General features: G+C 40.3%; 1 protein-coding gene across 7 annotated transcripts in view; it reads right to left on the bottom strand.

Annotated features, from left to right (window-relative positions):
• Positions 1 to 25,169, bottom strand: part of ofd1 (OFD1 centriole and centriolar satellite protein) — a 107,301-nt gene that overhangs the window by 13,089 nt on the left and 69,043 nt on the right. For 6 of the 7 annotated variants that reach the window (XM_063051021.1, XM_063051019.1, XM_063051023.1 and 3 more), the window contains 3 exons: positions 22,459 to 22,603; positions 19,223 to 19,320; positions 3,751 to 3,876 (listed from right to left, as the gene is read on the bottom strand). In XM_063051021.1, the coding sequence (XP_062907091.1) occupies positions 3,751 to 3,876; positions 19,223 to 19,320; positions 22,459 to 22,603 (369 nt within the window). The remainder of the gene's footprint in view (positions 1 to 3,750; positions 3,877 to 19,222; positions 19,321 to 22,458; positions 22,604 to 25,169) is intronic. The other variant, XM_063051022.1, reaches the window with a different exon arrangement.

The following is a 25,169-nucleotide window of genomic DNA, read 5'->3' as shown; positions in this document are numbered from 1 at the left end:
AAGAAGGCACAACAACATCTGTACTTTCTTGGAAGTTTGCATTGATTCAACAAGTCATCAAAAACTTTGACAAACTTCTATAGATTCACAGAGGAGAGTATTCTAACTGGCTGCATCACAGCCTGGTATGGAAACACTGATGCCCAGGAAGAGTTTGCAAAATGTGGATAAGCCCAGTCCATCACAGGCAAAGCCCTCCCCACCATTGAATACATTTACATGGAGTGCTACCATAAGAAAGCAGCATCCATCAAAGACCCCCACAATCCAGGCCATGCCCTCTTCTCAATACTACCACTCGACAGGAGGAACAGAGGCCGTGGGTCCCAACACCAACAGATCCAGGGACAGTTATCCTACAACCAACAGGCTCCAACCAGTGTGAATAACTTCATTCATCACTGCTCTGAACTGATTCTATAACCTACAGACACACTTTCAAAGACACTTTACAACTCATTTTCTCAATATTTTTATTTTCAGTTTTGCTTCTTTTGCACATAGGCATTTGACAGGCTTTCTTTGCTTGGTACAGTCTTCATCAAATTCTATTATATTTCCTTTTCTTTGTAGCGTACTTAAATAACAAATTTACTATAAACTTATTGGCCTAGCCTTCTGCCCAATCACATCTGCCTGCACCTGATCCATATCCCTCCATACCTATCTCCACCTATCTCCCATCCATGTACTTATCCAAACTTCTCTTAAATGTTATAATTAAACCTGCATCTACCACTTAAATTGGCAGCTTGTTCCATGATCGTATCATCCTCTGAGTCACCTTTTACCCTACACCTATGACCTCCAATCTGAGGGGAAATAGCTTGCATACATTCACACTGTGTCCCTCAAGTTAGTACACGTCAATAAGACTTCCCTCATTCTCCTGCACTCCAGTGAATAAAGTTCTAACCTGTTCAGCCTTTCCCTATAACTCATGTCCTCAAGTCTCAGCAACTTCCTTATACATTTTCCCCGCTTTCTTTCAAGTTTACCGATAGTTTTCCTGAGGGTAGGTGACCAGAACTACACACAGTACTCTGATTTATGAAGCCCAATGTGCCAAAAGCTCCTTTTATAGCCTTATTGATCAGTGATGCCACTTTCAAGGAATTATGGATCTATATTCCTAGATTCTTTCATTCTACTGAACGCCTCAGTGCCCTACTGTCTCAAAGTGCAACACTTCACATGTGTCTGCATTGAATTCCATCTCCCAGTTTATAGCTTATTTTTCCAGCAGGTCCAGATCACTTTATAAACTTTGATAACCTCCTCACTGTCCACTATAACCCAAATCTTTGTTTCATCTGCAAATTTGCTTATTCAGTTTACCACATTATCATCCAGATTATTAATATGATGAATCAACAATGGGCCTAGCACCAATGCTGTAGCAGACCACTTGTCACAGGCTCCAGTAAGAGAAATAACCATTTACTAAAACTCTCTGGCTATCTTCTGGCCTCACAAGGCCCTGGGGATTTATCCACCCTAATTCACAAGACAGCTAGCACCTCCTCGTCCATAATCCGGATATGGTCCATGACCTCTCTACTCTTTTGTCTCAGTTCTATAGACTGTGTCTGTCTCTTGAGTAAATACAGATGCAAAAAAAAAATTCATTTAAGTATCTCCCCCATCTCTTTCAGATCCATGCGTAGATAACTAACTGATCTTCGAGACCAATTTTGTCCCTTCCTATTCTTTTGCTCTTAATATAACTATAGAAGCCCTTGGGATTCTCTTGTACCTTGTCTGTCAGAGCAACCTCATGTACTCTTTTAGCCCTTCTGATTTCTCAGTCAAGTGTTCCCTTGGAAGTGCCTAATTTGATCCTAACCACCTTGAGCTGATATATGCCCCCTTTTTCTTTGCTACAGCCTCAATAACCAAGGTTCCCTAAACCTGTTAGCTTTGTCTTTTATTCTAACAGGAACATACATTTTCTGTACTCTCAATATTTCACTTTTGAAGGCCTCATACTAATCACTTGTCAGAAAACAACCTATCGCAATTCATACCTACCAGATCCCTTCTGATGCCATCAAAATTGGCCTTTCTCCAATTTAGAGACTTAACCCCAGGACCAGTCTTATCCTTCTCCACAAAACCTTTCTCTGCATAGTTGATAAGAAATGATTGTCTCTCAAAAGTTAAATAATTAAAATGTCATAAATACTTAGGTCTTCCTCTATGTCCGTTCCAAACAAACTGCATGATGTGGGAGGTCAGTGCCACCGGACGATAGTCATTCAAGACTTTCAACTGGCCTTCTTGGGTACTGGGTCCACATATGATGTGTGGTCCCAGTACCAAGAAGTGCTGACTGAAAGTCTTGAATAACTACCGAGCAATGGCCCTGACCTCACACATCATTAAGACCCTAGAGGGGCTAGTCTGGGCTCACCTCCAACCCGAGGTCAGATCAGCCCTCCCATTGAAGTCAACGAAGCTGTCATCTACCTGCTGAACAGAGCCTACTCCTATTTCAATAAGCATAGCAGCACAGTGAGGATCATGGTTCTTGATTTCTCAAGTGCCTTCAATACCATACAGTTCTCATTGCTGGGGAAAAGCTCCATCCAGTGCAGGTTGGCACTTCCATTGTATCCTGGATAATGGTCTGCACTGGTCCCTGTTACTATTGGTGGCGAGGACCTACAAGTACCTGGGAGGGCACCTGAATGACAGAATCAAGTGGAGCATCAACACAGAGGCTGTCCACAAGAAGGGTCAGAGTCACCTCTACTTCCTGAGGAGACTGAGGTCCTTTGCAGTATGCAGGTCTCTTCTTCAAATGTTCTGCCAGTCTGTTGTTGCCAGTACAATCTTCTATGCAGTGGTGTGCTGGGGCAATGACATCAATAAGGATAATGCCAACAGGTTCAATCTGATTAGAAAGGCTGGTCCTGTTATAGGAATCAAACTGGACACACTGGAGGCTATGATAGAACAAAGGGCCCTATGAAAAATCTTGGCAGTTCTGGACAATGTTTCTCACCCTCTGCACGCCACCTTGGCTGAACAGAGGAGCACTTTTAGTAACAGACTAAGACAACTGCGCTTCTCTAAAGAGTGCTACATGAGGTCATTCTTACCCTTGGCTATTAGGCTCTATATTGACTCAACCTACAGCCAGGGAAGTGATGACCCCCCTCTGTTAAACTGCTTAAGGTAACTTATTTTTTTTTAAATTCTTTTTTACCTCCTAGTATTTCTATATTTATAAATCTGTGCACTTGTAATGCTACTGTGACTGTAATTTCCTTTGGGATCAATAAAGTATCTATCTATCTATTTAAATACTAAACATTGCTGGCACAAATTCGGGATCGTTGCAACTCACAGTAAATTTTTTATATATGTTCTGTACCTTCTGTATTGTATGATATAAATATTTGATCATGAGTTGGTTAGCAAAATGCAGCAGAGAGATTATGGTTCAAAGTTGTCCATTCTTCAAGTCTTCAGAATCCATTCCATCTATGCAAGCTGAGCAGGCTTCCCAAATGATTTCCTGCTTTTTGTATGAAAATGAATAATCCTAATCGTACATGAGTGTCAAATGCAAGAGAAATAAGAATATTCATAATCTCTTATGTACATTTGCAACCAAAGAATAGTATTATGAAAGTACTGTTGGATATTGATAAAATTATGAATAAACTTAATTCAATTTTTTTTTAAAAAGGCAACTCTACCATTTTAGCTAAAACAGCCTACACTCACTCGTACACAACATACCACATGATGATAGGAACTCACAAGCATCTGCTGGAGAGGAAATTATTTCTTGTTGTAGTGAAGAAACAGAGCTTTTATCCTCATTTTCCTCCCAGCATTTGTTAAGCTTTGAAACGCCTTCTTGCACTGCAATAAATACACAAAAGGCACTTTTGTGTGACTCATATAATGACAGAAAATACAGAAGCAAAAGCAATAATCAATTTCTAACTAGAATCTTTTTTTTAAACCCATTAAAAGGCCCGTCTACTATTCCTTTATCGAACAAATTAGTATTTTAATCTTCGATAAACATCTAACCAGAAAGCTTCCTCAAAGATTTCAAATGCCTGGGAAACAGGAAAACGTATTTTACTCTTTAACCCGCATAAATATCCCTAGACATCTGTCTTGCAAGTCTCTAGAGAAAAACACTTCCTATTAGTTATTCTCCAGTATCTGCATGTTTATTTCAACAGTGGCACATCTGTGTTTGCCTTCATCTTTGCTTTAACATGTTAAGTCTACAAGGGTTACCCCTGTAACTGCAGTGAGAATGATGATTCTCTGGAGGCTGCTAGACTGAACCTTCACCTTAAAGTTCTCAGACATTCAGTCACCCTAGGTTTCATCGAACAAGTAATGGTAATGGCAATTCCTTGCCAGCTGCATGATGAGGTAATGAACAGCTGCAAACTCGCTTACATGACTTAGTTAACCCTTCACTCCTCTGTTTAAAAAAATTCAAAGGATATTCAAATATGTCATGCAATTAGTATATAATTATTAATAATTGACAATTGAAGGAAAAAAAACAATTCTATGCCAGCTATGACAAGATTAAGATAGATTGTAGAATTTTCTTCCTGAACACAAATGGCTAAAAGGGGAAGTAAAAGATGTATTTCTGTGTCAGTGACTCCCGAATAACAGATTATGATACACAAGGGAATATTGCACCTATGAATTGATTGAAAATATAATATCTTATAGAAACTAATAATCTAGGCATCTGTTACAAGTTAAATCAACATAAAAAAATAACATTGATAGTATATAAAGTAATGCACAAGACACCAACCTCCATGTCAAATAAGAACTAATCATGAAGTTAATTATGTGATGACAAAAGTGGACAATTAATGGGGGGGGGGGAGAATAAAAAAAAGAGGATATATATATTTTTTTTTTAAAAAAGAGGATACTGCTTTGAAATCATTGTTAATTTACTCAGTTGACTGCAGAATGTACATTTGACCCACTGTGACTCTCACACAGCAACTATTATTTAAGTTCAGGAATAATTAACAATTTGTCATGGTAGTTGACAGCATTTGTAAAAAGTTTAACATAATCTCTATAACGTTATTTAGTTTCTAAAATATTCTAGTCCATTGGTTCCCAGCTTCCAGGCCACAAAGCATGTGCTACTGGGCCGTGAGGAAACAATATGATTTAACGATATGAGTCAGCTGCACCTTTCCTCATTCCCTGTCACGCCCACTGTTGGAACTTGAACGCATGCGAGGTCATTACATAAGGAACCCCCTTCGAGTATCACTGTCTCCCATCACCCCTCGATGGGACTGTCTTGTTGCAGGTAAACAAGCCCGGGGCTCCCACTGATTCAGCCATATTGGTGTGTTGCAATGATTTTATATGTTCATACGGGGAAAATATGCGCAGTGTGTTGAATAGCCAAACGTTACTAAATGATGCTATTGATGTATATAAGTGAGTTATAATTGACTTATCACTATATTCATGCGAGGAAAATATGCGCTGTGTGTTTAATAATAAATTTGTTAGATAAACCCTTTTAGAAACGAAATTGAGTGTATTAGCCACTTATAAGTGACTTATAGTTGACTTATCACCTATATTCCGGTCGTGATTAACACTCTCCTCTGCCCCAGTCAGCCGGTCCGCAAGAATATTGTCAATATTAAACCGGTCCGTGGTGCAAAAAAGGTTGGGGACCCCTGTTCTAGTCATCTGCCTTGTTGTTAAACGCAAATTAAGACTTCTATGAGAAGACAGAATGATTGGCAAAGCTACAAGTTCTGGCAGCTGAGTTAGTGTTTTGCATAACTGGCAATCAGAGGCATGCCTTAAATTAGGTAGATCAACTTGGCCAGAAAACCAAAGGTAGAAAAGGGATGGGTTCAGGAGATCTGCAGGCATAATCCTTGCCAAAATCTTGAGGCAAGAGCAATGGCAATATGCTGTGTGACTACAGGAGTTTTATCAATAGGCAGTGAATTAATCATTGAAGAAAAGGTGTAAAAATATTGTTTCTGTATAAACGTGAGGTAAAGGCATTCACCTAAACCTAGCAGGAATGTCAAGCAAATGCGAAAGGGGGAGAGCCAAGCCAGAAACTGCAATGAAAGAAAGGAATATTACAAAGGTTACAAAGGTTCTCCAAAAGCAAAAATGAAGTGGGAGATGATAGTGAATGCAAAAGACAAACTGCAGAACTTGGAGACCAGGACTGTCAACATGGGAATGTTATGGTCAAATGATGACCATAGGAAATCCCTGAAATAGGGCAAGTGTGTTGAATCTTCACACAACTTACTATTAACTGGGGCAGCTAGTCCCCAACCTCCATCCACAAACAGATAACTGGGTGGGCTATAAAAATATCCACCCACCACCCGTGAGCATTGCAAATATGTTTCTGGGACACTCAAGTTTCTTTGTAAACTCCATGCCTCAAATGCAGGATTTGCAAAGAAACTGCCTTGAATAACTCAGAGGCAATTGCCCAAGTCGACAATTTCTGGCAACAGAAACTCAATGGAATTCATGAATGTATCAAATAGGAAAGAAAATGATTCTTTATGCCTTGGCATCCAAATCTTTTGGGGTTGTGCCTGCAGTTACAGAAAGAGGGAATGCTTTCAAGGTCTAAAAGACTACATTTCATAAGTAGTAAAAAAACGTGCTGGCGGGTCATGCAGAAAACTTGCCAGAAACCAATCTCTCAATGGACTTGACAAAGTGAAATACTGAGTAATGGATTACAGGAAAACTCCAAAATTAGTGTTTTAGAATCTTAAATTCTCAGTGTTTCCCAGGAATTAGATGTGGTTTGATCCCAAAGACATGAAATAATATGGATACAGGAGTCCCTCATGAGAAAACTAAACTAACACAGAAAACTAAAATAGAAAGTCTCCATTTCATCAAAATAATAACTTGGATGAGGAAAAAGTTCAAGGAGGTGAAATACGTCTCAGCTACAACTGTGTAGGGAAGGAGCATCCAAAGAAGAGAATGCTTGGCATTGTTCTAGGCATGGCATGAAGAGCAAATACCTTGTGCACAACAACTAGAACTGGGAAGGAAGAAGAGTGCAAAAAGATCAGAGAAGCATTCAAGAAAAATGGTTACATTATGCGCTTAATTGAAAAAAGAATAGAGTGGAATACAACACCACAGCAAAGACACCTCCAGATAGAATGGTTGTTGTGCCATAGACTGGCAGCTTAACTGAAAAGCGAAGACGAGATTGCCAAAAATATGGTGTCAGTTAATAGTAAAAAGTGAGGACACAATTAGAAAAAAGTCTAAGCAAAGTGGCACTTAGACGACCTAAAGAACTGTGCCAGGGAGTTGTGTACTCCATTCCTCTATCATCATGCCAGAAAAAGTATATATTGGTGAGACTGGAAGGCCATTAAAGACCAGTATAGCAGAACATTAGAGGGCCTTAAAAAACTTGAGAGCTGAACAAAGTCGGATCACTGTAAACAGCCTATCATGCTCATGTACACCAAGGTTTGTTGAGGCCGACATCCTTAGCAGGAAAGAGAATACCTACAAAAGATTAGGGAATCACTAGAAATGGAGCATGTGGGGGACCTAAATTTAGGTTCTAAGAGTGTAGAGATAACTCTGGGATCACACATTCCTAAAGAGAGTTTGGCATAAAAAAGGGAAAAATATGACCAATCAGAACAAAGCCAATTCAAACTAATCAATCAGGAATATGCAATTCAAATCCAACCAATCAGGATTGAGCATTAAGCCCCGCCTATGCCCTGCTCACTCAACAAGATATATAAGGAGGTGTCTCTAGGGTGACTTGTCATTTGACTAACTTGTGCCTGAGGAAGACTGTTGGGTTTACCACTGAAACATTGCAAAAAATATCTGCAAGTCTGTGACTGTTAAGGCCTAAGCATAGTATGGATAGATTTGATAACCAGTCAACAAGCTTCTGCAGTCAGTCAAGGAGCAACAGGCTGTTCCAGGCAAGAAGCCTAGGTAAAATTGGACCTGAAGAAATACAAATGCAACAGATGTCCACACTGTACCCTATAGCCCCACCAATGAGATGATCCAGTTGTTATTATGGACAAAACAATAGTTGACATGTTGTACGTGACAAGCAGTACCCCTCATGACCAGAGTAATTAGCAATAAAGGAGCTGGACTCAGGCTAAGTAACTCTGTTCATGCAGATATGATAATCAGGAAAAATCAGGCATTAAGATACTGTAGAGGGAAGGTCAAGAGACTACATAGTTACAGAACAGTGAATCCCATTTCCTTCACATGTGCTGTTGAATTCCCTATATTTTATTCAGCTTTTCAGGATATGAACATGTGATGCTGTAGTATCTCAGCATTACAATTTTAAGATAGGACCCCTTCATCCATTAACTGTAGGAAAGTATAAATAGAATATACAGTGCCCATAAAAAGTATTTAACCCCCTTGGAAGTTTTCATGTCTTATTGTTTTACAACACTGAATCACAGGGATTTAATTTTTTTTGACACTTTTTTTTCATGTCAAAGTGAAAGTAGATCTTACAAAGCGATCTAAATTAAATACAAATATAAAACAAAATATTGATTGTACAAGTATTCATCCCTTTAATATGACACACCAAATCGTCGTTGTTGCAGCCAATTGGTTTTAGAAGTCACATAATTAGTTAAGGTGTCCTAGCTATATATACAGGTGGCCCCCATTTTCCAAACGTTCATTTTACGACACTTCACTGTTACGAAAGACCTACATTAGTTACCTGCTTTTGCTAACAGAAGGTGTTTTCACTGTAACGAAAAAAGGCAGCACGCGCCCGAACAGCCAAGCTGCTCCCCCGGAACTACATTCTAGCCGGCATTGCTTAAACACGTGCTTTATCTCGATTTATTTTGTGCATCCGTTAGCAAGATGAGCTCTAAGGTATCGGAAAAGCCTAAAAGAGCTCCTAAGGGTGTTACACATAGCGTAAGACTAGACATAATTAAGCATTTTGATCATGGTGAATGAAGTAAGGACATTGTCCGCGCGTTGAACTTGCCTGCGTCCACCATTCACACTACTTACACGCAGAGAGAAAGAATTTTGAAAGCTGCCTATGTTACTGTTGGTTCTGCTCATAGCAGTCTCTCTTAGTTGGCATCCAATAATGGATAAAATGGGAAGTCTATTGCTTGAGTGGATTGATGGGTGTACAAAGCGTGGTGTTCCGTTAAGTTTCTTATACTTAAGGAGAAATCAGTCGTCTTTTTAATAAGCTGAAACAGAAAGCACTGGACGACGGTGATGGAAGTGTTGCGAAAGTGGAATTTAAAGGTAGTCATGGGTGGTTTGATCGGTTTCTGAGGCGAGGGCAGCTTCATAGTTTAAGCAGTGGTCCCCACCCTCCGGGCCGTGGACCGAGACATTGCCATGAAGAATGCAGTGGTGCAGCGGTAGTCAGAACGTACTAGCACATCTTAAAGAAAAAAGCCAAAATAAACAAGCTAATTAATTAGGTGCAGCCCAGCACATAAATGTCGGCCCAGATCAGAGGCGATTGCCGATTGCATCAGGTGCTTATTCGTATAAGCAAGTGTGTTTAACTGTGACGAAGCTGCAATTTATTGGAGTCTTCCCAATTCAGGTAAGTCAAACTACACAGTACATACATTATTTCTACTTTATATAGGCTATGTATTTTTATCTGTTATTTGGTATGATTTGGCAGCTTCATAGCTTAAAGGTTACTGGAGAGAATGTTTCTGCCAAAAGTATTTCTACCTTATATAGGCTGTGTATTTATCATATCATTACTGCTTTAACTATATATTACTGTTACGTTAGGTTTTATGTGTTATTTGGCATGATTTTGTAGGGTTTTTTTGGGTCTGGGAACGCTCAAAATTTTTTCCCATATTAATAAATGGTAACTGCTTATTCACTTTACGACATTTTGGCTTACGAACCGTTTCATAGGAATGCACTACCTTTGGATAGCAGGGGAAACCTGTAAACCTGTGTGCAATCAAGGTGTTTCAATTGACTGTAGTAAAAATACTCCTGTATTGGCAAAGTCCAACTGCTGGTGAGTCAGAATCCTGGCAAAAGCCACACCAGGAAGACAAATGAATACTCCAAGCAACTCTGCAAAAAGGTTATTGAAAACACAAGTTAGGAGATGGATACAAGAAAATTTCCAAGTCACTGAATATCCCTTGGAGTACAGTTACGTCAATCATCAAGAAATTGAAAGAATATCGCACAGCTGTAAGTCTGCCTAGAGTAGGCCATCCTCGAGAACTGAGTGACTGTGCAAGAAGGTGACTAGTGAAGGAGGCCACCAAGAGACCTGTGACAACTCTGGAGGAGTTACAAGCGCCAGTGGCTGAGATGGGAGAGACTCCACATACAATTGTTGCCCAGATGCTTCACCAGTCGTAGCTTTACGGGAGAGAGTGACAAAGAGAAAGCCACTATTGAAAAAAAAAACTCACATGAAATCACAGCTAGAGTTTGCCAGAAGGCATGTAGGAGACTCTGAAGTCAACTAGAAGAAGATTGTGTGGTCTGATGAAACTAAAATTGAGCTTTTTGACCAGACTAAATGTTACATTTGGCATGAGGCAAATACTGCACGTCATCAAAAACACACCACTCCTACCGTAAAGCATGGTGGGGATGCTTCACTGCGGCAGAACCTGGAAGGGTAAAATGACTGTAGCAAAATATAGGGAAATCCTGGAGGAAAATCTAATGCAGTCTGCAAGAGAACTGTGACTTGGGAGATCTGTTTTTCAGCAAGCCAATGACCCCAAGCAGAAAGCCAAAGCTACACAAGAATGGCTTAAAAACAACAAAGCTAATGCCTGGGAGTGGCAGAGTCCAGACCTCAATCCCATTGAGAATTTGAGGCTAGACTTGAAAAAGGCCATTCATTCACTTTTCCCATGCAATCTGACGGAGCTTGAGCAGTTTGGTAAAGAAAATTGGGGAAAAATTGCAGTGTCCTGATGTGCAAAGCTGATAGAGACCTATCCACACAGACTCAGGGCTGTAATTGCTGCTGAAGGTGCATCTACTAAATACTGACTTGAAGGAGATTAATTATGCAATCAATTATTTGTGTTTAATTGTAATAAATTTAGACTAGTTTATAGAAATTTGTTTTCATTTTGACACAAAGGAGTCTTTTCTGTTGCTCAGTGTTAGAAAAGCCAAATTAAATCCACCGTGATTCAATGTTGTAGAACAATAAAACATGAAAACTTCCAAGGGGGTGAATACTTTTTATAGGCACCGTATGTAGTTTCAGTTCTTGGGACTGGTGAGTAAGAGCATGTAATAAGGACAGAAAATGCTGAGACAAGCTTTAATAAATTATTATAATAGGGGTTCCAGGTCTCTGGTCTTTCCTTGGATGAACTGGTTATTCCTGAAAAAAAATCAAGGATTATGCTAGCATGACATAATTTACTCTGAAAAGCAGAAATTGGGACATTCAAAAGCAAAATAAGAGTGGCACCTACATGTGGCTCTGGCATTCAGGGCAACAAGCAGGAAATCAATCTTTTTGATTGAAATGAATACTACCGACTCTCACCTTAGTGGAGTATCCTTGTATGAAATACAATAAATGACGAACCTATGGGTAGCAGGCATCTCACAAGCGTTGTACGAGTTGAAGAAGGATACTCCAACGCTGAGCAATCCTATTGGCATATTACTGAGCTGTGAAAGATTTCAAACCGTTCACTGTGATTGATCACTTGTCCACTAAGAGATTGTTAACCAGGAGGTGGCAGGGCAAGCAATAAACTATGCCCAAAGTTGGAAGTTGACACCCTTGCTACCAGGAATTCACCTGATGGTAGAGCAGACAACTTATTTGGCAGAATTATCAGTTGTAGCCTTTGCATTCCATCTAACATGTTAAGATTCTACCGTGTATGGTCAACTCTAGTATGGAATATTTCAGTGTTTCAAAGGGCAAACTTTAAAATCAGTGAATGGAAAGCTGCTAATACAGCCCCTTTATTAAAAACCACAGGGGAAGTAAGAAACCAACATCCAACATGTATTGATTCTCGTAGTTTTTAGTTTTCACAAGCATCAAATACACATTGAAGGGCATACAGCAACTCCGATATAATGAGAAAAACTGCTAGTTAAAGAAAATTGTTGGGTAATATCAGAGGGCTACAAAGAAAAATTCATGAAATGAGCTCATGAAAATCTAGGTGAAGGGAATCTGAGAATACCTAGAGAAATAGGGAGAGAGGTTGGCTGGATGTTTTGGAGGATTTGACAACCTTCCATGGTTCAGCAGCTGCTGGTGGACTCCAGAGGAGTAATACTGAGGTGATAAACATTAATAATTTATGTTAAGCTTCAGTTTTCCTAAAAATAATGCTGACATATTGATCAAACAGGTGGATGAAAAAATTCCAAGTAGCCAACAACAGACTAGAAATGCTGAGAGGCTGCCTGAGGCTTGTGCAAAAAGGAATAGATGCCTTCATGGGGAAATCTGCTGAAATATCTCCCCAATGATTCTATATAACCACAAAAGTGGAATTCACAACAAGATAATTCAATAAAGGGAACAGGGAGAACTAATATTTTCAATTCTTAAGTTAAAGAATGAAAACATAAATACTACTTTGCTGTAGAACATGGAAATAATATGGCTGAGAAGAAGGCACTGTAATATAATTAGCAGACAGCGTGATACAAGGACAGATTATATCTCCAAAAATAGCTCAACAAGAGACTCAGATAAGAGGAAGATGGATAAAACATAGAAACATAGAAACATAGAAACATAGAAAATAGGTGCACGAGTAGGCCATTCGGCCCTTCGAGCCTGCACCGCCATTTATTATGATCATGGCTGATCATCCAACTCAGAACCCAGCCTTCCCTCCATACCCCCTGACCCCTGTAGCCACAAGGGCCATATCTAACTCCCTCTTAAACATAGCCAATGAACTGGCCTCAACAGTTTGCTGTGGCAGAGAATTCCACAGATTCACCACTCTCTGTGTGAAGAACTAGATGGATTCACTGTCTCTTCTGTTCTTGGACGTTGACTGTAACTGATACAGTGACTGGGAAGAGAAACATGCTTTTGGGACACTTTTAAAATTATGCTATAACAGCAGTTGAGAAAGGGAAAAATGTAAAGATCCAGAGGCCAAACTTCCAAATGATATTTTGTTGCAAACAATATGGATTCCCAAACTAGCTTAGAATGGTGAATCAATCAATTGTTCAAGAGTAGCCAAAAGGCTTTTGGAGGGAATAAAGTAGCAAAATGCGGACTGTAAGACAGCAGGAAGTTCCCAAGGAATACTTCAAGTCCATAGAGGAAGGCAAGTTCAAGTTCATTGTCATCTGCAACCCAATGGAACAACATTCCTCCAGACAACAGTACACCCACAAAACATAACACACACAGGACATAAACAACATGTTACCATAATTAAGTTAATAAAATATAATTTGAAAAGAATATAGCACAGGTAAACAGGAAACGGCCCATTGATCTAATGATGGGACCTTGGTAGTGGCAGGTTATTCATTAGTCTCACAGCCTGAAACTGTAAGAAGAAGCTGTTCCGCAGTCTGATGGTTCTAGTCCTGATGCTTCTGTACCCATTTCCCAATGGTAGTGGTTCAGAAATTGTGGGCTGGGTGGCGGGGGTCCTCAACACTGCTTTGGGCCCTTCTCCTGGTAAATGTCACAAATAGAGGGGGAAGTAGACCCCAGTGATCCTGTTGCCTGTTTAAGCTATCCACAATAGGGTCTTGCAGTCCAGTGTTTTGCAGTTTCCTTACCACACAATGAAGAAGCCAGATAGGGCACTCTCAATGCTGCTCCTGTAGAAACTTGTTAGAAGGGGGGCAGGGAGCCTTACTCGTCTCAGACTCCACAGAAAGTGTAGCCACTGCTGCCTTCTTGACTAGTGTTGAGAGTCCAGGTTAGATCATCTGTTATGTGCACACCAATGAATTATGTGCTCTTCACTCTCTCCACAGCAGAGCCATTGATATGCAATGGAGAGTGGTTGACTTGTGCCTTCATGAAGTCCACAATCATCTCTTTTGTCTTGTCTACATTGCTCTCACACCATTTGAGAAGTTTCGCTACCTCCTCTCCGTATGCCAACTCATTGTCATTGATGAGGCCAACCACTGTAATATCATCAACGAACTCGATGATGCAGTTTGAGATGAATCTGACAGTGTAGTCATGAGTCAGCAGTGTGAACAGCAACAAGCTGGGGTACATCAGTGCTCAGCATGATGGATCTTGAGATATTGATGTCACCTCAGACTGACTGGGGGTCTTTCTGCGAAGAAGTCCGAGATCCAGTTACAGAAAGAGGTGTTGAGTACCAACGAGGACAGTTTACCCTGAGGGATAATACACCAAGCTGAAGTCGACGAACAGCATCCTGGCATATGAGATATCATTTTCTAGCTGGAACAGGATGGAGTAGAGGGCGGAGGTTATAGCATCATTAATGCACGTTTCAGTGGTAGGCGAACTGGAAAGGGACCAATGTAGCTGGAAGATGGCATTTTATATGATCCATTACTAGCCACTCAAAGTACTTAATGATTGTTGAAGTAAGTGTCACTAGGCAGTAATCATTTAGGCCAGTTACCACTGCGCTCTTAGACATCAGCATGATGGTGGCTGCCTTGAAGCCTACCGGGACAGTGGACTATTGCAAAGAGATGTTACAGATGTCCGTTACGACCTCAGTTAGCTAATCTGCACAATCCTTCAGCAAGTCTGGCCCTGCAGCTTTGCTTGAGTTTGCTCTGGCTAGGATCCTCCTCCTCCTAACCTAAGCTGCGGCCTCAGAGGGTGCCTTCCCCTCGGCGGGGTGGGGGGGGGGGGTCTATCCTCAATGTCACATCATTCAATGCATCAAATTGTGCATTATCCTGATCCCTAAGCAGTGTACAAACCTCTGCAGTCAATTATGGTTTCTCATTTTCCCTGGTAGTGTAGTGTTTAATCACAGTAACGTCCTCAATGCATTTTCCTATGTAGCCAGTCACCGATCCCACATATTCATCAATGTTAATGTAACGATCGCAAGTAACCACCTCCCTAAATATGCTCCAATCTGTGCTTTCAAAGCAGTCCTGTAACGCTGAGGTGGCACCTTCTGGCCAGGTCCTGATCTCCCTGTAAACTGGTTTGACTCTTTTAACCAGCGGTCTATATGCAGGGATTAGCAAAATGGATATGTGGTCTGAGTATCTAAGCCGAGTGCAAAGGACAGCCTTCTAGGCTCCATTAACGTTGGTATAAACCAGGCCTGATATATTCTCTCCTCTGGTTGCGAAGTTGACATGCTGATAGAACTTTGGCAGGACTGTTTTTAAGCTGGGATGATTGAAGTCACCAGCAACAATGAAGGCACCATCAGGGCGAGTTGCTCTGTGGTTGCATGGCACTGTAGAGCTCCTGCAGCATTTCCCCAGTGCTAGAAAGTTCGTGAACCCTGTAGAATTTTCTCTATTTCTCCATAAATATGATCAGATCTTCACATATGTCCAAAAGCTAGAAAGAGAACCCAATTAAATAAATAACATAAAACATTATAATTGTTCATTTATTTATTGAGAAAAATGATCCAATATTACACGTATTTGTTAGAGAAAGGATGTGAACCTTTGCTTTCAGTAATAGGTGTGACTCCCTTGTACAACAAAAACTTCAACAACACATTTCCAGTAACCGTTGATCAGTCAGTCAGTCCTGCACAGAGGCTTGAGAAATTTTAGGCCATTTCTCCTTACAAAACTGCTTTAACTCTGGGATGTTGGTGGACTTCCTTGCATGAACTGCTTGCTTGGCTCTTATAGGACATTTCTATAGAATTAAAGTCAAGACCGACTCAGCCATTCCAAAACAAGAATTTTCTTTTTTTAAAAAAACAACCATTCTGTGGTTGATTTACTCTAGTCTTTCAAATCATTGTCTTGTTGCATATCCAACTTCTACTAACCTTCAGGTGATGGACTGCTACCCTGACATTCTCGTGTAAAATGTCTTGATACAATTTTGAAATCATTGTTCCCTGAATGATTGTAAGCTGTCCAGGCCTTGAGGTGGCAAAGCAGCCCCAAACCATGAGGCTTGTCCGGTCTTGGCCCAAAACGTCAGCAGGCATAGCTGCTGCCTGGCCTGCTGAGTTCCTCCAAATTTTGTATGTGTTGCTGGAAATTTCCAACAATTGCAGATTTTCTCTTTTTTGTGCCAAAACCATGATGCTCCTTCCACCATGCTTCACAGTTGGGATGAGATTTTGGTGTTGGTCTGCAGTGCCCTTTTTCCTCCAAACATAGCAATCTGCATTTCTGCCAATAAGTTCAACTTTTGTCTCATCTGTCCACAAAACACTGTCCCAGAGGTGTTGTACAACATTCAGGTGGTCTTTTGCAAATTTGAGACGTGCAGCAATAATTTTTTTTTGGAGAACAGCTGTTTCCTTCAGGGTCCTGACGAAGGGTCTCGGCCTGAAACGTCGACTGTACCTCTTCCTAGAGATGCTGCCTGGCCTGCTGCATTCACCAGCAACTTTGACAATAACATTGGATCATTTTTCTCAATAAATAAATGAAGTATAATGCTTTTGTGTTATTTATTTAATTGGGTACTCTACTTTTAGGACTTATGTGATCACAATGTAGGTCATATGCAGAAATATAAATTCTACAGCGTTCACAAACTTTCTAGCACCACTGTATATGGCTTTTATAGGAGTTTCATATACCTGATTGGATCCACAGTGGTTTAAATGACCTAGAAAACAACTAATGAACAACAGTATGAATGAACACCACTAGATTGGGAAGAAGGCAAGGAGGGTGAGGGATGACAAGGGGTTGCAAAGCAACATGGATTATCAAATCTGGTTAAAGGAAGATAGCCAAGAAAAGAGGTAATGTAGCCTGCCTTTTCAGATAGATAGGCTAGGTATAACAGTCTTAGAAGTTAGGTATACAGGTGTCCCCCGCTTTTCGAACATTCGCTTTGAGAAACCCCACTGTTACAAAAGACCTATAATAGTACCCTGTTTTCGCTTTCAGAAGGTGTTTTCACTGTTACGAAGAAAGGCAGCGCATGATAAAAAATCAGCACGCAAAAAAATCAGCGCGCGATAAAAGGCAGCACACACCCCGAACAGCCGCTCTACCTCGGATTTGGAATGGTATTGCTTAAACACGAGCCTGTGAGCAGCCGTTTGCAAGATGAGTTCTAAGGTGTCGGAAAAGCCTGAAAGAGCTCGTAAGGATGTTACACTTAGCGTAAAATTAGACGTAATTAAGCGTTTCGATCGTGGTGAACGAAGCAAGGACAAAGTGAGTTTGGCTTGTGGAAGCTGACGAAGATGATGTTGAAGAGGTTTTGGCATCCCATGACCAAGAACTGATAGATGAAGAGCTGATGCAATTGGAAGAGGAAAGGATGACAATCGAAACCGAATGCAGTAGCGAAAGTGAAGTCGTCCAGGAACTGAACATGAAGCAACTGTGTGAGATTTTCGCTGCAATGATAAAGTACGACTTTAATTTTGAAAGGGTACGTAGGTTTAGGGGATATTTGCAGGATGTTTTGAGTCCTTACAAACAACTGTGTGATAGAAAAATGCTTGATGCTCAGCAGTCAAGCAAGCCTTCCACATCAGCCACAGCAGACGACGAACCTTGACCTTAGACATCGAGGTGGGCAGTCATAAGAGAAGATGAGCTGCCTGCCCTGATCGACGATGAGATGACACCCTCGTGTCCCACCACCCCAATACCCGGGCCCCGGACAGATACTGTACCGATTCGTGGAGAATGCAGCGGTAGCCGGGAGGCACACAGCACATCTTTAAGAAAAAAGCCGAAATAAACATGCTAATTAATTAGGTGCCGCCTAGCATGTAAGTGTCCGCCCAGATCAGAGGCGATGCAATCCGCAATCGCCTCTGACCTGTACCGACATTTACTTGCCCGGCAGCACCTAATTAATTAGCATGTATATTTCGGCTTTTCTCTTAAAGATGTGCTGTGTGTCTCCCGGCTACCCCTGCGTGCTTCGCGGCAATGTATCAGTCGGCAGCCTGGAGGGTGGGGGCCACTGCACCACCCCAACCTGCGACGACTCAGTCTAACACACCATCATCAGTGTGCTCGATGTCTTCCCAATTCCCGTGACACTACACTGTACATACATTATTTCTACTTTATGTAGGCTGTGTATTTTTACGTGTTATTTGGTAGATTTGGCAGCTTCATAGTTTAAAGGTTACTGGACAGCGCGTTTATGCCAACAGTGCTTGCGTGAGATTTTCTGCCAAGAGCGCTTGCATGAGATTTTCGCTACGGAGATCTGTGCAGGCAATCGTTGTAGAGAAGTATTTCTACTTTATATAGGCTGTGTATTTATCATATCATTCCTGCTTTGACTATATGTTACTGTTATTTTAGGTTTTGTGTGTTATTTGGCATGATTTGATCGGTTATTTTTGGGTCTGTGAACGCTCACAAAATTTTCCCATATGAATAAATGGTAATTGCTTCTTCGCTTTACGACATTTCGGCTTACGAACCATTTCACAGGAATGCTCTACCTTCGGATGGCGGGGGAAACCTGTAATGTATAATGGTCTTAGAAGTTTGCGAAGAATTGGCATGATATCTATAACTTTAATAAACTTCTACAGATGGAGAGTATATGACTGATTGCATCAATGCCTGGTATGAAAACACCAATGCTGTTGAACAGAAAAGCCTGCAAAGGTAGTGGTTATAGGCCAGTGTGTCACTGATAAAACCCATTTACAAGGAGTGCAGTTGCAAGAAAGCAGCATCCATCATCAAGAGCCTCCACCATTCAATAATTTTACTAGAATGGTAGACGATGCATACATCATCCAGTTATTTGTAAACAGAAAAGTTATTTGAATTCACAAGCTTCAAGTCTTCACTAGTTGTCCCTTCCTTCCCCTTATTATGGTTACTTAATTTAAGTAACTCACCTGGCTTCTCATTGCACTTCTGTTGAGTGGCTGTAATTTTAAATATTAACTTTTTTTGTTTTAATTTCAGCTCATCAAGTGTGCATTTCCAGATATCACATTCACATTTCAACCTCCAGAGTTATCTGTCAAATTCTACAGACTAAGTCAGTACTTCCTTAGCCAAATACTCAACTTACCGATTTCACAATGATTATCTGGTTGATCAAGCAGTTCTTCGAACCTTGGAGATGTTGAAGGCATAGACAAGGGATCATCAACCTGATCATTTTCTGACCTGCAAGTTAAATAGAAAGAAAAATAACAAGGAGATATTCTCTGCTATTAAACTATAAACATGTTACCAAAAATAAGGTTAAAAATTATTTTGATCTTTTCCATTACAAGATTGTGTTAAAATAATCATGAACAAATGGTGCTTGCTTTAGTTTAAAGAAAACAATTTGAACTGCCTTCAAAATAAAATCTCAGATAATTAAAGGATATGGATCCCCAATTAAGAGTAAGTTTACATGTTGAATGCTAGTGCATTTTACTGTAGTGAGGTAAGCCTTGGTATCAATCTCCTCTACTCTAGATACTGAATCTAGAAACAGAATATATAAAGCAGAACTCCATATATCTTAAGGATGAATATCAAATACAACATTTTATCAACTGGGCCAATAAATACGATCCTTAAATTCAGAAGAATGAGAGGAGATCTTATGGAAACATAAAATTATGAAAGAGATAGATAAGACAGGCAGGAAAGTTATTTCCACTGGTAGGTGAACTAGAACTAGGGGGCACAGCCTCAAGATTCAGGGGAGTAGATTTAGGACAGAGATGAGGAGGAACTGTTTTTCCCAGAGTGGTGAATCTATGGAATTCTCTGCCCAATGAAGCAGTGGAGGATACCCCAATAAATTTATTTAAGACAAGGTTGGATAGATTTTTGCATAGAAGGGGAATTAAGGGCTATGGGGCAAAGGCAGGTAGGTGGAGAAGAGTCCATGGCCAGATCAGCCATGATCTTATTGAATTGCGGAACAGGCTCAATGGGCCAGATGGCCTACTCCTGCTCCTATTTCTTATGTTCATAGGGAAATAGTCTGTTTTGCACTTTGCCTTTGAAATGCAAAGAAATCATTAAAATACGACTGTAACGTTTGATGCAATGGGTTTATCATCAGGGATACAAACATCACAACACCTTTATGGTGTAACAGTAAAGAGAAAAGCTCTGCACTGTTTCCTTAAAAGTTGTTAAAATTTTCTGGTGGTCAGAAATGTCTGTGGTACAAAGGCTCCTGCAAAGAATGCTTTGGATGTCAAACAAATGAAACTGCAGCTGTATACAATCTGAAGTATAAAATACCAAAATAATTTAATTTTTGAAGGTTTTAAAACTATTGAGTATGAAGTGTTCCACATAAGTCACTGGTTCAAGTAATAATAAAAAGGTAGGTTTTATTTTTACCTGCACGAAAATCAAAACATGGATGTCAAAATACATAAGCAATAAATAAATTTCTTATTTGTGTCAATGTACAACTAATATCAAATTAAATCATGAAAATTAAGGAAGCTTTCTTACTGATAAAATTGAGTGAAGTGTCTAAATTCCATTTGTTTACTTATGAAGATGCAGCCTACGAGTACTGTTTATTATTTATCTGCCACCCATTTCATCTCCTATGCATTGCCATTTTGAGTGGAAGGAGGAAAATCAGAAGAGAATCAAATGGCAGCAATTTGTTTTTTTGTGAAAGAGAAATTGAATTTCACAGATTTGCTAGATTTGTTAAGGACCTAACAAATGGGGTAGATAAAAAGTAACCTGTAGATGTGAAGTAATAGATTTCTTGAAGACTTTTAAATTTGCAAAAGGTTCCTGGACAAAATAAGAGCAGAGTAATATGAGAAAGAACATGGGACTGGCTAACTAACAGAAAACAGTCTGTTAAGTTAAATAGGTAATTTTCAAACTTCCAAACAGTAACCAACCTATGAGGTGCCATGAATATCTATGCTAGGTTTGTAACTGCTTTAATCAATGTTAATGACTTGGACACAGAACACAGAGCATGCAAAGCCTCTGCAGATTAAGTGAGTAAGCAAGTGGGAAATTGTGAGGTCATCCAATTTAAAGGACTGAAACAAAACTTTTTTTATAAATAGATTGAGATTAGAAAATGTGATGGTATAAATCTCCAAATGCATGAAAGGCAAAGGATCACTATGCAGATGCAGCAAGTAATTAGAAAAGCTAATGAAATGCTCTCCTTTATTGAAAAGCATGGGTACAGAGAATAAAAGAAAGGATATTTTGCCTCAACTTCACAGGGTAATGGACAGACCGTACCTGGATTACCAAATCAGCACTGGCCTCCATTTTTAAGGAATAATATTTTGCATTGGACACAGTGCAGATAAGATTCACTCCTTTAATTCTGAGACAAAAGAGTTGGTTGAGCAGGCTCAGTCTACACCCGCTGAATTTTTAGAATGAGACATAACATTACGAGGATGATTCCTGGAATGCAGGGGCTAACATATGAGGAGCGTCTGTCGGCTCTTGGATTGTATTCATTAGAGTATAGAAGAATGAGAGGGGATCTCATAGAAACGTTTCAAATGTTGAAAGGGTTGGACAGAGTAGATGTGGAAAGGTTGTTTCCCTTGGTGGGTGAGTCCAGGACAGGAGGCCATAGTCTTAGAATTAGAGGGTACCCAGTTAAAACAGAGATGAGGAGAAATTTTTTTAGCCAGAGGGTCGTGGATTTGTGGAATTCATTGCCACATATGGCTGTGGAGGCCCGATCATTGAGGGTGTTTAAGGAAGAGATTGACAGGTATCTAATTAGTCAGGGTATCAAGGGATATGGGGAAAAAGCCGGAAATTGGAACTAGATGGATGAATAGTTTAGCTCATGGGGGAGCTGCGGAGCAGACTCGATGGGCCGAATAGCCTACTTCTGCTCCTTTGTCTTGTGATCTTGTGAACCTTAATGAAATATAAAAGACTCTGAGGCTGGCAGGGTGTATGCCAGGAGTATGTTCCCTTAGAATAGGTATTAGAAAAAGGTGAGCATTGTTTCAGAGATGGGCTCACCCATTTCTGATACAGACTAGGAGTTTCTTCTCCCAGAGCCCCATGGCTTCTGGAATTCTCCACCCTGGATATCTGTGAAGGTGGAGTTATTGAATATGCTTAAGGCAGAAACTAATAGTTTTGAACTACAAGGGAGTCAAGGGGACAGCACAGAGAAGTAGAAACAAGGCTAAGGTTAGATCAGCCACTATCTATTGAATGGCTGAGCAGACTCTAGAACCCCATTAACCACCTCCTGCTGCGGTTCCTTGTGTTCATTTTGGATTTCCTAAACAATTATGTATTTAGAAACAGATATTTAAGAGTCTGGATTTTTACCTTTCATTTTCTCCACAGATGATAGATAAAGAACGGTTTGCATTACTGACATCTGAACTGCCATGGGATTGTACCTCATTGGTTGCAATTGGCTCTTGATGTTCAGATACACTGGGAACACAGACCAGAAATGACCCATCCTCACCTTTTTGAAAAACAAACTTGTTAAAATGGGCATGTACCAATGTACAGAAAAAAAACTTGTTTTGCATACTATTCATACAGAACAATTCATTACAACAGTGCATTGAGGTAGTACAAGATAAAATATTTACTGAATAAAGAGTTATAATTACAGAGAAAATGCAGTACAGGTAGACAATACAGTGCAAGGTCGTAACAAGGTAGGTTGAGCGATCGAAGGGAACTATACACCAGTCAAAGAACAGTGGGATAGAAACTATCCTTAAGCAAAGCACACAAAGTGACGGAATAACTTGGCAGGTCCGGCAGCATCCATGGAGGGGTAGAAACAGTGAACATTTCAGCTGAGATTCTGCTGGTAAATGTTTTCAAGCTTTTATATCTTCTACGCAATGAGTACAAGGAGAAAAGAGAACATCTATGCTGCCTGCTTTCTCTAGGCAGTGAGAAGTGTACACGGAGTCAATGAGGGAAGGCCTGATTCCATGTACTGAGCTGTGTCTACACTCTCCCCACGGGCAGAGCAGTGATGCTTTCTATGGTGCATCAATAAAAATTGGTGATGGTCAAAAAGGAAGTTGAGGCATTGGCAACCTTTCTTGGCCATGGCATCAACATGTTTGGACCAGGGCAGGCCATCTTGAAGCTCTCAATCCTGAATAACTCAGCAACATTGATATAAAGAGGAAGTCCATGTCTAACCCTTCTGTTTTGCTGATATTGAGAGAGAGAGACTGTTGCCACTAGGCTCCTATCTCCCACCTGTTACTCTGGCGTGTGGTTATTTGAGATATGGTCCACTACGGTATTATCATCTGCAAACTTGTAGATGGAGTTAGAGAAGAATTTATTCTCACATTCGTGAGCAGAGAGCAAAGGGTTAAACACACAGCTTAGTAGGGCACCAATGTTGAGAATAAGTTTGGTGGAGGTGTTGATACCTATCCTTAGTAATTGTGGTCTGTTGGACAGGAAGTCAAAGATCTAGTTCAAAACAGAGTTAAGTCCCAGATCTAGGAAGTTGGAAATGAGTTTACTTGGAAGGCTGTGCTGTAGTCAATAAATAAGAGTCTATCATAGGTGTTTTTTACTATCAAGATGGTCTAGAAGTGAGTGAAGGACATGGAAGATGGTATCTATTATAGAATTGCTTTGGCTCTTTGCTAGTTGTCTGGGAGACTGGCTGGTGTGTGCCATGACCACCTGCAAGAAACATGCTAATTCAGATGCATATATTAACACACACACACACATATGTCATTATGCATATTGGTACCAATGACATACAATACTGTACAAAAGTCTTAGGCACATATATATAGCTAGGGCGACTAAGACTTTTGCACAGTCCTATAGCACTGTGTATACTGCTGCCGCTAAAAACAACACGTTTCATGACATTTGTGAGAGATGATAAACCTGATTCTGATATAGGTCTCTATTGTGGACTGAGAGTGGGAAGGCGGCAGTGAGAGAGGAATTATAGTTGGGGAAAAAGGGAAAGAGAGTGGGGAGGGAGAGGGAAGCACCAGAGAGACATTCTGTAATGATCAATAAACCAATTGTTTGGAATCAAACCAATTGCTTGGTTTCTCGGGACTAGATATTCCTATGCACCTGCTACTTCTTTTCTGCCACGTCCCGTACCACTCCTGCAGTGCACTATCCTCGCCATTCCCAACATCCTTTTCTGCTACGTCCCGTACCGCTCCTGCAGTGCTCTATCCTCGCCATTCCCAACATCCTTTGCTCCCGCCACATTGATAAACTCGCTCTCTGCTTCACCTTGACAAATACAGTACTGTGCAAAAGCCGTAGGTGCCCTAGCTATGTACAGTGCCTATTAACAAGTACACACTGCTCTTGAAAGTTTTCATATTTTGTTGTTTTACAATATGGAATCACAGTGGGTATAATTTGGCAATTTTTGACAATGAACAACAGAAAAAGACTCTTTCGTGTCTAAGTGAAATAGATCTCTATGAAGTGATCTAAATTAATTACAAATATAAAACACAAAATAATTGATTGCTTTAAGTATTCACCCCCTTTAATAAGACACAGCAAATCATCACTGGTGTAGCCAATTGGTTTTAGAAATCACATTAGTTAAATGGAGATCACCCTTGTGCAGTCAAGGTGTTTCAATTGATTGTAGTAAAAATGCACCTGTATCTGGAAGGTCCAGCTACTGGTGAGTCAGTATCCAGGCAAAAACTACACCATGAAGACAAAAGAAAACTCCAAGCACCTCCATGAAAAGGTTATTTAAAAGCACAAGTCAGGAGAGAAATACAAGAAAATTACCAAGTCCCTGAATATTCCTTGGAGTACAGTTGTCAATTATCAAGAAATGAAAGAATATGGCACAACTGTAAATCTGCCTGTAGCAGGCTGTCCTCAAAAACTGAGTGACCATGTAAGTACAGGACTACTGAAGGAGTGAAGGAGGCTACCAACTCTGGAGGAGTTACAAGCTTCAGTGGCTGAGATGGGAGAGACTGGGGACAACTGTTCCCCAGGTGCTTCACCAGTCACAGCTTTATTGGAGAGTGACAAAGAGAAAA

The sequence above is a fragment of the Mobula hypostoma genome, chromosome 6, assembly GCF_963921235.1.
Source record: "Mobula hypostoma chromosome 6, sMobHyp1.1, whole genome shotgun sequence".
NCBI classification, from domain to species: Eukaryota; Metazoa; Chordata; class Chondrichthyes; order Myliobatiformes; family Myliobatidae; genus Mobula; species Mobula hypostoma.
The sequence above is the reverse complement of the archived record's forward strand: the minus strand, read 5'-3'. Positions and strand labels throughout refer to the sequence as shown.